Source organism: Erpetoichthys calabaricus, chromosome 3, assembly GCF_900747795.2.
Source record: "Erpetoichthys calabaricus chromosome 3, fErpCal1.3, whole genome shotgun sequence".
Lineage (NCBI taxonomy): Eukaryota > Metazoa > Chordata > Cladistia > Polypteriformes > Polypteridae > Erpetoichthys > Erpetoichthys calabaricus.
Window position 1 is genome coordinate 268692084 of NC_041396.2, and position 14697 is coordinate 268706780.

The 14697-nt window shown below is 34.0% G+C and overlaps 1 protein-coding gene across 1 annotated transcript in view; it reads left to right on the forward strand.

Annotated features, from left to right (window-relative positions):
- The first annotated feature begins 3788 nt into the window (after positions 1-3788).
- The window catches only part of ctc1 (CTS telomere maintenance complex component 1), a 54580-nt gene continuing 43671 nt past the window's right edge, over positions 3789-14697 (forward strand). The window contains exons 1-6 of the mRNA XM_028798253.2: positions 3789-3944; positions 10406-10575; positions 12679-12925; positions 13036-13259; positions 13442-13589; positions 13873-14199. Of these exons, the coding sequence (XP_028654086.1) occupies positions 3903-3944; positions 10406-10575; positions 12679-12925; positions 13036-13259; positions 13442-13589; positions 13873-14199 (1158 nt within the window). The 5' untranslated portion in view covers positions 3789-3902. The remainder of the gene's footprint in view (positions 3945-10405; positions 10576-12678; positions 12926-13035; positions 13260-13441; positions 13590-13872; positions 14200-14697) is intronic.

Consider the following 14697-nt stretch of genomic DNA (forward strand, 5'->3'; position numbering starts at 1 on the left):
TAAAATAAAAATTATTTAATTAGAAAAACCCTTAATGACCCTTAGGTAAAATATTATTTATATATTTTTATTTATTTATTTATTAATTTTATTGTAATCATTCCATACAATATAGATTAATTCATAACAAAAAAAGAATTAAAGACAAATCAAACCCCACCCTTGAGAAGGAGAGCTTAGCCAAAGGAGAATTGCTTAGGGCGTTTTAATAGGGCAAAAATAAACAAAAGAAAGGAAGAAATATATATAGGTAAATAAAAAAAAATGGAGAAGGGAAATAAAGCAGTAATAATTATTTCTCTTATTCTAAAATATTATTGATTAGATCCTGCCAGGTTTTGAAAAAAATCTGTACAGATCCTCTAACTGGGAATTTGATTTTTTCCAATTTCAAATAATATAAAACATCGGTTTCCCACTGACTTATCAGAGGAGAGTTAGGATTCTTCCAATTTAACAAAATAAATCTGCGTGCCACAAGTGTAGTGAATGCAATCACCGTTTGCTTGTCCTTCTCCACTTCAAGTCCGTCTGGAAGAACACCGAACACAGCTGTTAATGGGTTAGGAGGGATTGTGATACCAAGGCTGTCTGAAAGGCACTTAAAAATTTTGGTCCAAAATGATATTAGTTTGGTGCAGGCCCAGAACATGTGACCCAGTGAAGCAGGAGCTTGGTTGCAGCATTCACAGGTTGGATCTTGCCCTGGAAACATTTTGGACAGTTTTAAGCGAGACAGATGAGCTCGATATATAATTTGTAGATGAATAATTCTATGCTTTGCACATATGGAGCTTGAGTGAATTCTCTGCATTGCTACCTTCCACTCCTTTTCTGATATATTGATTAAGAGATCTTTTTCCCAATGTCCTCTTGGGTCTTTGAAAGGTAGGGACTCTAATAAGATTTTATATAATGTGGAAATAGTGTTTAATTCCTCGAATTTGAGCAGTATTTTTTCCAGCATGGTGGAGGGTACGAGGTGTGGAAAATTGGGCAGTTTCTGTTTAACAAAGTTTCTAATTTGAAGATAGTGAAAGAAATGTGTAGCTGGGAGGTTGAATTTGGAATGTAATTGTTCAAAAGATGCAAATATGTTGTCTATATAAAGATCTCTGAGCATTTTAATCCCAAATCTTATCCAGGTATTAAAAACTGGATATGTTTGCGAGGATTGAAAGAGGTGGTTCTCTTGCAGAGGTGCCACGGATAAAAGATTTTCCATCTTAAAATGCTTTCTAAATTGGTTCCATATTCTGAGTGAGTCAAGCACAATTGGGTTATTAGTATATTTGAGATAACTTGCATTTATTGGAGTGCAGAGCAGGCAGTATAAAGAAGTACTACAGGATTTTACTTCTATTGCGGACCAAGCCTGTGTATGTTCGTTTTTTTGTGTCCAGGTTTTTATGGCTTGTATGTTTGCTGCCCAGTAATAAAACTGAAAATTAGGTATATTTTTTAAACGAATACCACAAGTATGCTGGCATGTTTCAGCTGCTTTAAGATGACTTTCAATTTTTGTTTTATATTTAGGTTGACAAGTACAGTTTATTACCTCAATAGATAGATAGATACTTTATTAATCCCAAAGGGAAATTCACATACTCCAGCAGCAGCATACTGATACAAAAAAACAATATTAAATTAAAGAGTAATAAAAATGTAGCTAAAAACAGACAATAACTTTGAATAATGTTAACATTTACCCCCCCGGGTGGAATTGAAGAGTCGCATAGTTTGGAGGAGGAACGATCTCCTCAGTCTGTCAGTGGATCAGGACGGTGACAGCAGTCTGTCGCTGAAGCTGTTCCTCTGTCTGGAGATGATACTGTTTAGTGGATGCAGTGGATTCTCCATAATTGATAGGAGCCTGCTGAGCACCTGTCGCTCTGCCACGGATGTCAAGCTGTCCAGCTCCGTGCCTACAATAGAGCCTGCCTTCCTCACCAGTTTGTCCAGGTGTGAGGCATCCTTCTTCTTTATGCTGCCTCCCCAGCACACCACTGCGTAGAAGAGGGCACTCACCACAACCGTCTGATAAAACATCTGCAGCATCTTATTGCAGATGTTGAAGGACGCCAGTCTTCTAAGGAAGTATAGCCAGCTCTGTCCCCTCTTGCACAGAGCATCAGTATTGGCAGTCCAGTCCAGTTTATCATCCAGCTGCACTGCCAGGTATTTATAGGTCTGTACCCTCTGCACACAGTCACCTCTGATGATCACGGGGTCCAGGAGGGGCCTGGGCCTCCTAAAATCAACCACCAGCTCCTTGGTTTTGCTGGTGTTCAGGTGTAGGTGGTTTGAGTCGCACCATTTAACAAAGATAAAATCAATGATAAAATCTATAAAATGGACTTTATTCATGTATATAATACTATTTGTGTCATCCATCTAAGTTAAATCTAAGGAATCAACGCAGACCTCAGTGTTAGTGTTTGCAGTACAGAATCTACTGCCATGTATTTTATAATGCATTTAGTAATAAAATGCATTGCATTTTTCATTCCAACAGATGGCACATCACAAAAATGATCACTGCTTTTTATGAATCCTATAACAAATTGCATATAACAGTGACACATCAACTGAACAGACACACAGACATTTGTCCTTTTATTAAGGTAGTTCTGTAATCAAATGATCATTACATTAATTGACATTAATTTGTCTCATTCCTGTTAAGTCATTTTTCCTTTGACCTCTGGTGCTTCAGCCTCCTTTCCTTTCCCTCTTACCTTGCATTATCTTAGCCACTTATCCACATTTCTCATATTTATGTTCACCACCACACATATCACAGAATTTTTCACTCCTATACACTGCCACTATATGCCCAAATCTTTGACAATTAAAACATGTTGATGTCATGGGAATGTAGAATAGTCCTCCTTAATAAAAGTAAATGTGTCTGTTGGGTTGCTGTTTCTCTGCTATGTCCCACTTGGTATGAGATTTGTAAAAACGGCATTCATGCTTGTGATGCACCATCTGAATTTACTGTGCAATGCATTTTGTTACTTCAAATGTTTGTAATGTGATATCTGTTAGAATAACAAATGCCATGCATTTTATTACTAGATAGATAGATAGATAGATAGATAGATAGATAGATAGATAGATAGATAGATACTTTATTAATCCCAAGTGGAAATTCACAAGCAGTACAAAATACATTCTAATTGATGGTGCACTGCTAACCTTATCACCGAGCTCTTTCGAAGTGCTACCGTTTTATCATTTCTACCATACGCTATTTTTCCCTCAACCATTTTCCTCTTCAAATAGTTTTAGTTAGCTCCTCTAAACTTAATCCCCCTTTAAATAGGTTGTTGTCCTACAACTACCTAATCTCCTAAAATCGTTCAAGTTTCAATGCTTTGTTTCTTTGCATCTCATCCTTACTAATGGTTAAATTCCCATCGGATACATTTTAAAATAGTAATTCAATAAAGTTATTTTGAGAAATTTGATTTTTCAAATCTCTTATCTTTAGTACCTGAGAATGTCCATTTCCTCTTTGTTTCTTTCTTTCTTTGCTAACAAGCCAGTTAATTGAGTAATTTGAATCTTTCCTTTGATGGCTACCGTATGTCTTTTAACTTTTGACCATTTGTTTTAGTTACCTTCCATATACTTCCTCCTTCCTTGGGCACCAGTTCATCTCTTGATATCGCTATTACCTCCGCTCGTCTCCGACCTTTTCCAAATTACTGTACTTTCAGCGAGCGGAACAAAATAATATGCTTTTTTAAATTTCCACCCGGAACTTTGTTAAAGTAGTAATTTCCGCTGCGTCAGCGAAGTTTTGTTTGGCGCTCGATGTAAAATTTTCTTTGACAAGAGTGTACTCGTTATGTTTACGTCTGCTTGTTACCGTAAACTATTGTTTGTGGCAGATTATGGATCTTTTGCTAAAACAGTTTGGAAGTCTGAGCAGTGCGGTATGTAGTGATGACACTATTCTTATTTGTCTGTTAAGCACATGATACAAGAAATCAGTTCCAATAAGCAGAATCATGTAACTGGCTTGTGCATGTTACCAGTAATTTCTAAGGTGATATATTGAACTATTTTATAAGGTAATGATTTTTTTAACAAAATACTGCATATTGCGTGGTGCTGACATGGATACCCGGAACATTCATTCGTTTCGATATTTTTAAATTCTTTTAAGGTGATAATAGAAGCTATCGGGTGTCTTACAGAATTATGTTACCAATCCAAAAAGCATAGGTTTAGTACGTCTTTAAAGCCAACATTTCTGGAAGATTATTCGCGGAATATTTCTGTAATGTCATCAAAACCTGCACCATGGTAATGCATTCTCTCAGTTTTGAGATTCTTCATAGACGTAATGTTGCTTTTACACAGTATACTACAATTCTCTGAAATTATTCCGGTTTTGTCCTGTATAATCGAACATTTGTAATTAGTCATTATCAAGAGATGCCTGCATGAGTGATTTTCCAATCATGCTTTGTGCATGTTATCCCATGTTAAATAGATTAATAAAATGTAGCAGTTTTGTATTTAGTTTTAGAAATTATGTTGTGAAGTTTTGCATAATCTCAGGAAATATCAATAGATAATAGATAAAATTATAATGAGTGTTGCCTCCCAAATCCCAGGATTCACTGTAATCGGCTTCACAAATCGGCTCCTCTTTACTCTTTCTTCCGTTGCGGATTCGTTTTTTCTTTCTTTACTTTGTTTTAATGCTGCATTCCTTTCAACAAGTTTGTCATCTTATTTTCCATCTAACATTGGGTTGATGCATATTTTTAGGTATAAACATTTTTCCTTCCGTTTCTTTCTTTTGATAGTAATGTTCATTGACATTATGAGTAGTTTTAAGAGGATTGTTTATGTGCATGTTTTGAATTCTGGCCTTATTTAACTGACCCAGAATATCAACATAAGTACTCAATGTATGGAATTCAGCCTACTCGCTCACCTGGTTAGTATACACTCTCTTCAACCTCTGTATTTCTTGAATTGCATAATTAATACTATATATATTATTACTAGCATTTTTATTATTATTCTGTTGTAGCACTGGTGCCAGGTTCCAAATGAATTCTTGGCTCTTTCATTTTGTTCTTTTAGGTAGCTTGCTATCCTTAAAAGAACCACTTGCTGTCGCCACTCTCAATGGAAGTCCTATGTGACTTTGCAGGCTTGCTGTTTTTATAGGCAGTCCTGCAGCTGACTCCGAAGCTGCCCATTTGCTTGATGGAATGCCAGGTCAGAGTGGTGGTGGCTCCTACCCGGGCTGATGCAATATGGCAGTGTCATTTCACTATTTTAGAATTAACATGAATAATCTGTTAAAGTTATGGAAAAATCTTGCCATTCAAGAGGTAGCAGCCATTTGTGTGGTGTATGCATACTGTATAAAAACTACATATACTGTATAAGAATATTCATTGCGTTCATAGACGCGTACTCTTTGCATTATTTGATAGCAAACTATGCAAGAATATGTATGTATATATCTATCTAATCTAATATATAATAAAACACTACTGTGTGTGTGTATCTGGTTCCTCCAAGCATTCTGATTGGTCATTTTGTCTTAGGTGGCTCAGTGGTAGGGATGATGATGCAGTATGTTGGGGTACAAAGTTCAATTCCTGATTGTCATGATTTTTTTACATTGTTTTGCAAAAAATGAGTTAAAATGGAGCATTTCAAATACAACAAAGCAAATAAGATACTGAGTGTTATTGAGTTGCTAAATACTAACATGGCTCGACCCGATTCACCTACAGAGCTAAAGTATTCACAAGAATATGAATGTCTTCACAGAGGATAATGCAAGCCCATGTATCTTTGGTGGTAGTCACAAAAGCATACAAGAGGTAAGCAAGTCACCTCAAAATGATAAGAGTCTAAGGAGCAGGCTTTATGGGAATGCATTTAAGGGAGGAGGTGCCAGGCAAGAGGGATTGAGACACATGAGGCTATCAGGGAAAGGAGCAGAAGGAATGTTGAGGAACCTGTAGGACAAGAGACATCAAATATTTTTAAATTTATTCTGTACAGGTAAATGTAGGTAGTGATATTCAGCAACTTATCGGTGGAATTAGAAGTAGGTCAAACAGTAGGTTTAAAAAAATAGTTTCTTAGTTCCCAAGGTGATTCTAGGAAAAAAGCAATTTTAAATTTCAGTGATTTGTTTTTATATTATTGTAAAGAACTTTCATTAAACATATTATTTTTTTTAACTGGTAATTATTTTAAAATTAGTCTACCATCAAAAAATCAACCTACATACAGTAGTATTATACTGTACTGTTACAAAATGTATTTAATTTTAAAATACTAAGTCGAACATGCATCTGTTTACCTAATATCTGTAGAGAAAAGCTAAGCAAAATGACACCTTTTATTGGCTAACTAAAAAGATTACAATATGCAAGCTTTCGAGGCAACTCAGGCCCCTTCTACATCTTGCCTGAAGATGGGGCCAGAGTTGCCTCGAAAGCTTGCATATTGTAATCTTTTTAGTTAGCCAATAAAAGGTGTCATTTTGCTTGGCTTTTCTCTACATTCGTAATAGCTAACACGGTACAACACCCTAGTACTACAGACATACAAGACACCTAATATCTGTAGTAAACTTGTAGGTTTCTTTGTTGACATAATTTTCCAAGCATTGAAAATTCATTAAAACATATATCTATAGTCCACAAAAATGCATACATGAATTTCAATAGATACTCTAGAACAGTTCATAATCCTTTTAAAGTACCCGATTACAAATAAAATATGTAGTAATACTATGTCAAAGTGTAAAATGGCAAAAGGTTTGGCAAGTGTGTTGAGAGTGCACAATTTACAGTTTTGCCTATGGCAGCAAAAATAATAGCACTGGCCCTGGAGATTACATAGCATGTTTTATTTTCCAGCAACTCTTAAAAGTCTGTGTTTGTATCCAGAATTTTCAAATCAAGATTTTAAACAAAACAGTCAATCAGATACGTTACATTTGCTGTAATGAGATTATGGGTTAAGTTTACACGTTAAGGAAGTATAATTACCATAATAACTTTTAAAGAAAAATTATCTCTGCTTTTCCATCCAAAATTTTATAATACCTGCAAAAAAAACAGTATTTGTTTTTGTTTTGTTCTCCGCATATCTTATTTGAAAAGATACAGTATTTGCTTTGCATTTGCTTTTAGACTCGTCAGTTATTACAATTAGTAATAACTGGATACAAAAATTTACCTTAATTGCAGCAGTTATGTCATTCTTTCAACATGTGCTGTTTATGATGTAAATTTTTCCTTAAAAGTAAATGCACTCTGTATCAAAATGCATATATACTTTATGCTGAAATGTACAAACGCAATACTGAAGCAGCTTTTTATACACTGTAAACAGAAATACATATATTTAAGCGTTGGAGTTAGAATTCCCAAGGACCCCCACAATGTATTATCTTGATTAATACAGTACAATAATATTATGATTTTTTTAGTTTACAATTTTGCAATGTATTAAGTATTCTGATTCAATTAAAATAATTCCATTTATTTATTTTATTTTATTTTATTCAAATTAAAGTTAAAACCACAATCCCACAGACAAAAATACTAGTGTGTTTCTTCTAATTACAGCAACCTTTGACTCACACCATCACACTTTTTTAAATAGCATACATGTATTTTATGTTTATTAGCGGTCCCTATATTAACACAGCAATATAATCAGTTATAGTACATCCCATACAAATACTGGATTATAATAAGACTTTTGTACTGGATAAGTCCTTGTGAGTTGAGCCTTTTTGTTTGTAGCAGGGCGACCATGCCAACCATCCAATAATCGATAGAGGAATATTTTATTTTTAAAATATTGTTGAATATATACAAAGCTAGGATTGCTTTGCTCTCATTTAATGGTTAAACTTTAATGTACACAGAAACTATGTAAAACATTATTCATTTCTAAAACACTGATAAATGGTCAATGGTAAATATCCATGGGGGAAAGAAATTCCAGTGGTGCTTCACATTCACACCTCTAGTTAAGTGAACATTTGCTGAATTGATTCTAACAAGCCTGTGTTGCACTTAAAATACTTTTATTTGATAATTATTAACAATACAGATTAGTATTAGAAATAATAATGGCTCAAAAACTAAAGAAAAGATCTTGTGACTTTGAATGTACTGTGCTGTTATATTTCTTTGACTAGCATCCCAATATACTGAGGTTGGCACAAGTACTGTACTCCTGCTGCCATTGTGCTATAATGTTGATGCTGAAATTGTCATTTATTATCTCTTTACCAAACACAGATTTATTAACATTATCTTTGTCATTTCCCTTAAATAAACACAGCATGAAAAAATGTTAAGCACTTGATCAAAAAATGTTTTTTGTGTATTATGTTTTTTGTAGAAGGATTCTGTGAAATAAGTGAACTTATAAATTCCTTAAAAACACAATTAATAAATTTGATTACAGACAGTTTGCATTTAATATTAACTGTATTTATATTACCATATAATTGCTATGTTCTTTGTGGAGTATAGAGTTCACTATAGTGTTTTTCACTATTTATAATGTATTTGTTTCAGTATACATTTTTAGATATTAAGGAATAAATAATGTGCTACACAACACATCATATCAATGTTTTAAGATTTGAGGACTGATCAGTCTCCCCTGTGTTGTATACATAAGGGCCATATGTTCTTTCACTGCTTTCATGCAGACCTTTATCTACAAAACCCCAATGAGCATAACAATTCTATTGTTTACTTATTAATTTTTAGCAGCCCTACTAAGTGTACGTCTCAGTGAGACTGCAATGTACACAGAAACTATGTAAAACATTATTCATTTCTAAAACACTGATAAATGGTCAATGGTAAATATCCATGGGGGAAAGAAATTCCAGTGGTGCTTCACATTCACACCTCTAGTTAAGTGAACATTTGCTGAATTGATTCTAACAAGCCTGTGTTGCACTTAAAATACTTTTATTTGATAATTATTAACAATACAGATTAGTATTAGAAATAATAATGGCTCAAAAACTAAAGAAAAGATCTTGTGACTTTGAATGTACTGTGCTGTTATATTTCTTTGACTAGCATCCCAATATACTGAGGTTGGCACAAGTACTGTACTCCTGCTGCCATTGTGCTATAATGTTGATGCTGAAATTGTCATTTATTATCTCTTTACCAAACACAGATTTATTAACATTATCTTTGTCATTTCCCTTAAATAAACACAGCATGAAAAAATGTTAAGCACTTGATCAAAAAATGTTTTTTGTGTATTATGTTTTTTGTAGAAGGATTCTGTGAAATAAGTGAACTTATAAATTCCTTAAAAACACAATTAATAAATTTGATTACAGACAGTTTGCATTTAATATTAACTGTATTTATATTACCATATAATTGCTATGTTCTTTGTGGAGTATAGAGTTCACTATAGTGTTTTTCACTATTTATAATGTATTTGTTTCAGTATACATTTTTAGATATTAAGGAATAAATAATGTGCTACACAACACATCATATCAATGTTTTAAGATTTGAGGACTGATCAGTCTCCCCTGTGTTGTATACATAAGGGCCATATGTTCTTTCACTGCTTTCATGCAGACCTTTATCTACAAAACCCCAATGAGCATAACAATTCTATTGTTTACTTATTAATTTTTAGCAGCCCTACTAAGTGTACGTCTCAGTGAGACTGCAATGTCTTTATTGTGTTATATACAGTATATAGTATCATTAAATTGGTCTTCCTTGTGCTTCCATTCCAAAGCAGCATCATAAACTGAGACATATCTGTGCCTAGGGTACTAATGAAGTTTTGTTGCCAATTTTTTACACATGCCAGTCATTTCAAATTACTGTTCCTCAACTATAGACCACATGCAAATATTAAATTTATTCTTAAGAATTTTAGGTGTCACTTTAAAAAGTACTTTTAAAATGTGATAATTGAGAGAAGAAAAAAATGATATTGAAGTTTGAGGTACTAACTTGTAGTTTGTTGTTTTGTACTTCTTGTATTACAAGTCTGTTCATGTTCACACTACAAGCAGACAAATCAAAATATGCTGCAGAAATATGCAAATTATTGTTGCATGACATTTTCTACAATGTGATCATGAACTTGAAAAATATGGAATACATTATTTGAAGTTTGTCTAAAGGCCTTATTTTGTGGGATGAATTCTTATTGGCAATGGTTTTTCTCTTTTAAAAATTATTTGTGTAAATATTGTTTCATATTACATTCAGATGTCTGCAAAGTGAAACTATTGTAGAGTAAAGGCTTGAGAGGTTAAAGGTACATATTGCCCAAAAAGAATGTACAGTAAAACTATGTAAACCTGATCCATGCTTTTGGGTGTTTATTATAGGAGGTTGTATGGCTGGAGGACCTGTACTCATTTACCCAGAAACATCTACTTCCTGTTGCGAGAAATGCTGGAGCTGAGCTTCCAGTTGCACTACTAAGCTTGGTACAGGAGCTAGTGAACCAAAATACAGCTAGCAAAGAAGGTGGATCAGTCTTACCTATCAGCTATAGGTATTGTGCCATTTTTGTGTTTGATCGTCTTGCATTTGTTATGTTTGTAAATGTTTGATTAATGAACAGAAGTTTGCATCCCTTTAACAGTGACCATATTTTAATGTAATGAAACTTGTTATTGTTATATCCTATGCAGATTTGTTGTTTGGCAGATGGTTTTGTCTTATTTGATACTAGTCTCTTCCAGGTTTTTAAATTTTTATTAGCCACATGTACTAACAGAACTATTTGTTGTAACCCAGGTGCATTTGAAATTATTTTATTTCTGTTTTAAATTGATAAATGTATACCGTACATCAAAAAGTGGTGAATTTCAAAGTAAGTAGGTGTATTTCTACTCTATATTGTGTTTAAAGTGCATTTTTGTATTTTAAAAATACTTTTTATTTTTATTTTCCACTCTTGGGTAATCAGCATATCGTATACTAGATACAGTACTTAGGAAGATTGTAGAGTTGACAGAATTAAAATCTAACAGTTTATAGACTTGGTAGGATAATGAATGGTTTCTTTGTGCCATTAAGCACAATATCAGAAATTTATCAGTATCGGTGTAGAATTTACTAACTCATGACTTTCAATGTTTTATTAAAAAATGTAAATCTCCAAGTAATTTTATTTGAGGTTTCTCAAATAAAATGAAATAATATTAAACAAAAGCAAAAGAGAGAAAATATGTATTTTATTTGGTAATAAAACATTTGTGTTCTAGTATGATTGATCATAGATAATAAGCACACTGAAAGCATAAAATTTTTAGTTTGTTCGTACATTTTATTTAATTTGAACATATTTAAATCTACAGTTACCTAATAAAAACATTGCAACACTCTGAGTAAGGATTCAGCTTCTACAACTCAAGATATGCCCATTTTGCTTATGGTTGCACTGTACTCCATGCAGTCTTTGGATATTGTTATTTCAGCCAAACATTACACTGAATATTGTCATATAATACTGGTATCTTTAGCATTACATATTGGATCAAACACATAAACACACACACAAATCTATATACACACACACACTCGCGTATTCATGGATTCAGAATGTATTCAGACCCTTTCACTTTCTGCACAGTTTATGGTGTTGTAGATGTAATTTTAAATCGGTCTACACTTAATATGCTTTCAGAAAGGTTTGTAAATTTTTTTAAAACCACAAACTGAAATTTGTCATTAATATATTCATGTGACAGGAACATGAACCCTGGTCTCCTCATTGCGAGGCAGCAACGTTGCCACTGCACCATTTTGCCACCCATTTTTGAGCATGCTGCATACAATTGCACATAAGTAAAACAGTCCTGTTGTAGATAATTCATAATTTCTCCTAGAGATGCTTTGATCGATTGGCCGATGATTGGTAAAAATGTTGATCACAAAAAACAATATTTTCGGACCATGCATTTCTAAGCTTTATGGCAATTTAGTTGCAATGCTGCTTTATGCAAGGTATTAGGTGGTTGAGCCAGTGTGTGTCTTTTTTTTTTTTTTTTTTTTTTTTTGTTTGCAGCAAACTACCTGCAGTTAAAGCAAGCTTCCACTTGCTGATCTTTGTTTAATCAGTGAATGAGAGGCGATTGGTATATTAACCTTTACATTAAAGATGGAGTAATTAACTGGGAAAAAAAAAAGTAATCTGAGAAGTCGCCCTGTGAAACTAGACAAATGGCAACCTACTTTAAGGAATTCAGTCCTGTGTTTTGTGCTTTAAATTAAAGTGGGCACCTCTTTTGGACAGCAAGGTTGTTTAAAGCAGGTTAGGTTGGTTGGTGATTCTAAATTGACTCTGGGTAAATGTGGGTGTGCTTGTGAGAGTGGTCTCTGGGATGGATCGGTATCCTGTTCAGGGCTGTTTCCTGGCTTGGGTACAGTGTTGCCAAGACAGGCTCTTGCCTTGTCACCCTTAACTGCATTAAGTGGATTCGAAAAGAACTATTATAATTTCTACATGAAGCCTGAGTATTTCTATAAGATTGCACTGATACCTGTATTAATGCCAGGTGCACATTATACCAACCAGATAATGTAATTGGGTGCACACAGTCATTGAAAAAGTTTTTTTTTTTTTTTTTTTTTATAATGTGTTCTTCAACAGATTCATCTCCGTTTCTGAGCTTATACATGTGCAGAACAAACCTTGCTGTAGTCATTTAATGTGGAGCACTAAAGATTTCAAGGAATGGGCCAAGAAAGGTGAAAACCTTGTACCTGATCATAAGGCTCTATCTCGAGCTAATCTCATTCTGGTGGGCTGCTTGACAGGCTACTCTGAAGACCAGCTACAGCAGGTTTACAATGGAAGCTTAAACATTAGAGATGGAAGTGGAACCATTTTCTGTGAGGTAATCTTTAATAAGTTCTGTTTTAAAAATGTTACTGCATACATACCACCTTTTCTAGAAAAATATCAGCATTAACTATGTCTTTAAAATTTTACTTTTTATTGTTGTAGGTGTTAAATCCAGAACTTGAATGGCTCGATGCTTTAATGCTGTTCCCTGGTTGGATTTTTATCCCCCAGAGACCAGATTACTTTGGGAGGAAAGTGGGTGGCTACCTTGAGATCACTGAGCGTCCCCTACCCATTGTCACTAGTTTGAATGCATCTATTCCTCCAGAACCAGGAATAGTCTCAGCACTTGATTCCAACAATGCATATTGGCTCCTGATGCACAAGTAAGGCTGATTATTGTTGTTATTATGTTACTAAGCTTTCCTGATTGTTTTTTTTTTTGTTTTTGTTTTTTTTATATATACACAAAGACAGTATAAAAGTCATGTACTTTTTTGTGGTTAACTAACCTGTAGATGAGGTTTGGCGCCAAAATGGAAAATTTTTAAATAGATTTTTATTTCAGGAACAAGTGGCATGGCCTGAGGATTGCAGTCTTTGGTACTCTTTCTCACCTCTGCCCCGTATTGAAAATTCAGGACAAGACATTCTTCTACTTCAGACTACAAGGGCCACTGGCTGAGAGCAGTTCAACTGTACCTGTAGTTGTGACAGTATGTAGATAGTTAAGATGTAACTGAATTTCTTTGGAAATTTCCTGAGTTAAGCAGTTTTTGTTCTTTCAGAAAGAGGTTGCTGATTACATATTGCAATTCTTGAAATTAAACACTTTATTTTCATCAGTTAAAATGTAGTATTAATTATGAAAATCTGAATTTATATTTACTCAAATATCAAAAGCATAAAAAGCACAAAATCAATAAAGCACAATTCTGAGTTTTAATTACTGTAGTATACTAATGACTAGGTCTTCTTTCATCATATTTTGTTTCTTAGGAATGCGGAAAACTTTGCTGGCATTACTTTCTACAGGTAGGAGAGGGGTATCTCATCACTGCTCTTCGCATGTGCTTTCTGAAGACCACAGGTCAGAGGTTATTTTGTGTAACACCAGAATCCCGCTTCTGGCCTTTGGACAGTGCCCCACAAATATCTGAGATCAGCTGGAAACTAGTAACGCACAGTTCGAAGGAGCGGATTCCTGAGTTGAAAGAAGAGCAAGAGACCACTATTGAAGAATTACCAGAGTCACAAAGTCTTCTGAAAGAAAATTGTAAGCAGACTTGCCAAAGGAAAAAAATATCCAAAGTAATTTCATATAAGGTAAGGGTTTGCAATGCAGAACGAAAATGTTGGTGCAGGAATCTCTTAAAATTCATATCGTGCAGTAAATACCAAATTGTTGTGCTGTTGTAAGCATCACAATTTGTTCTTTAATACTATTCTGGTGAATATTTCTACCATTTATAGGTCTCTCTGCTAAGGATACCCAGGACCGTGCAATGTAGAGGAAGTGAATTTTTAGAAGGAGCTATCCAGTGGTTGTACTTTTGTACTTCCCTGGTAAAATAGTTTTTTTAAATATTACAGGAGAAATTATTTGCTGATAAACCAGGTTCAGAACCAGAAACTTACATATTTAATCATTCAAACAGTGTCTATAACTGAAAGAAATATGGTGAAACAGCAATAGATGAGAGTATGGAAACATTTTTGTAGGTTGTGCAAAGTTTGCTTTCCAAAATTGGATGAACTGTTGATTAAGGCTTTGTGCTATTCTAGCAGTCTAAATGATGAAACAATTTATGTTGTAAACAGAAT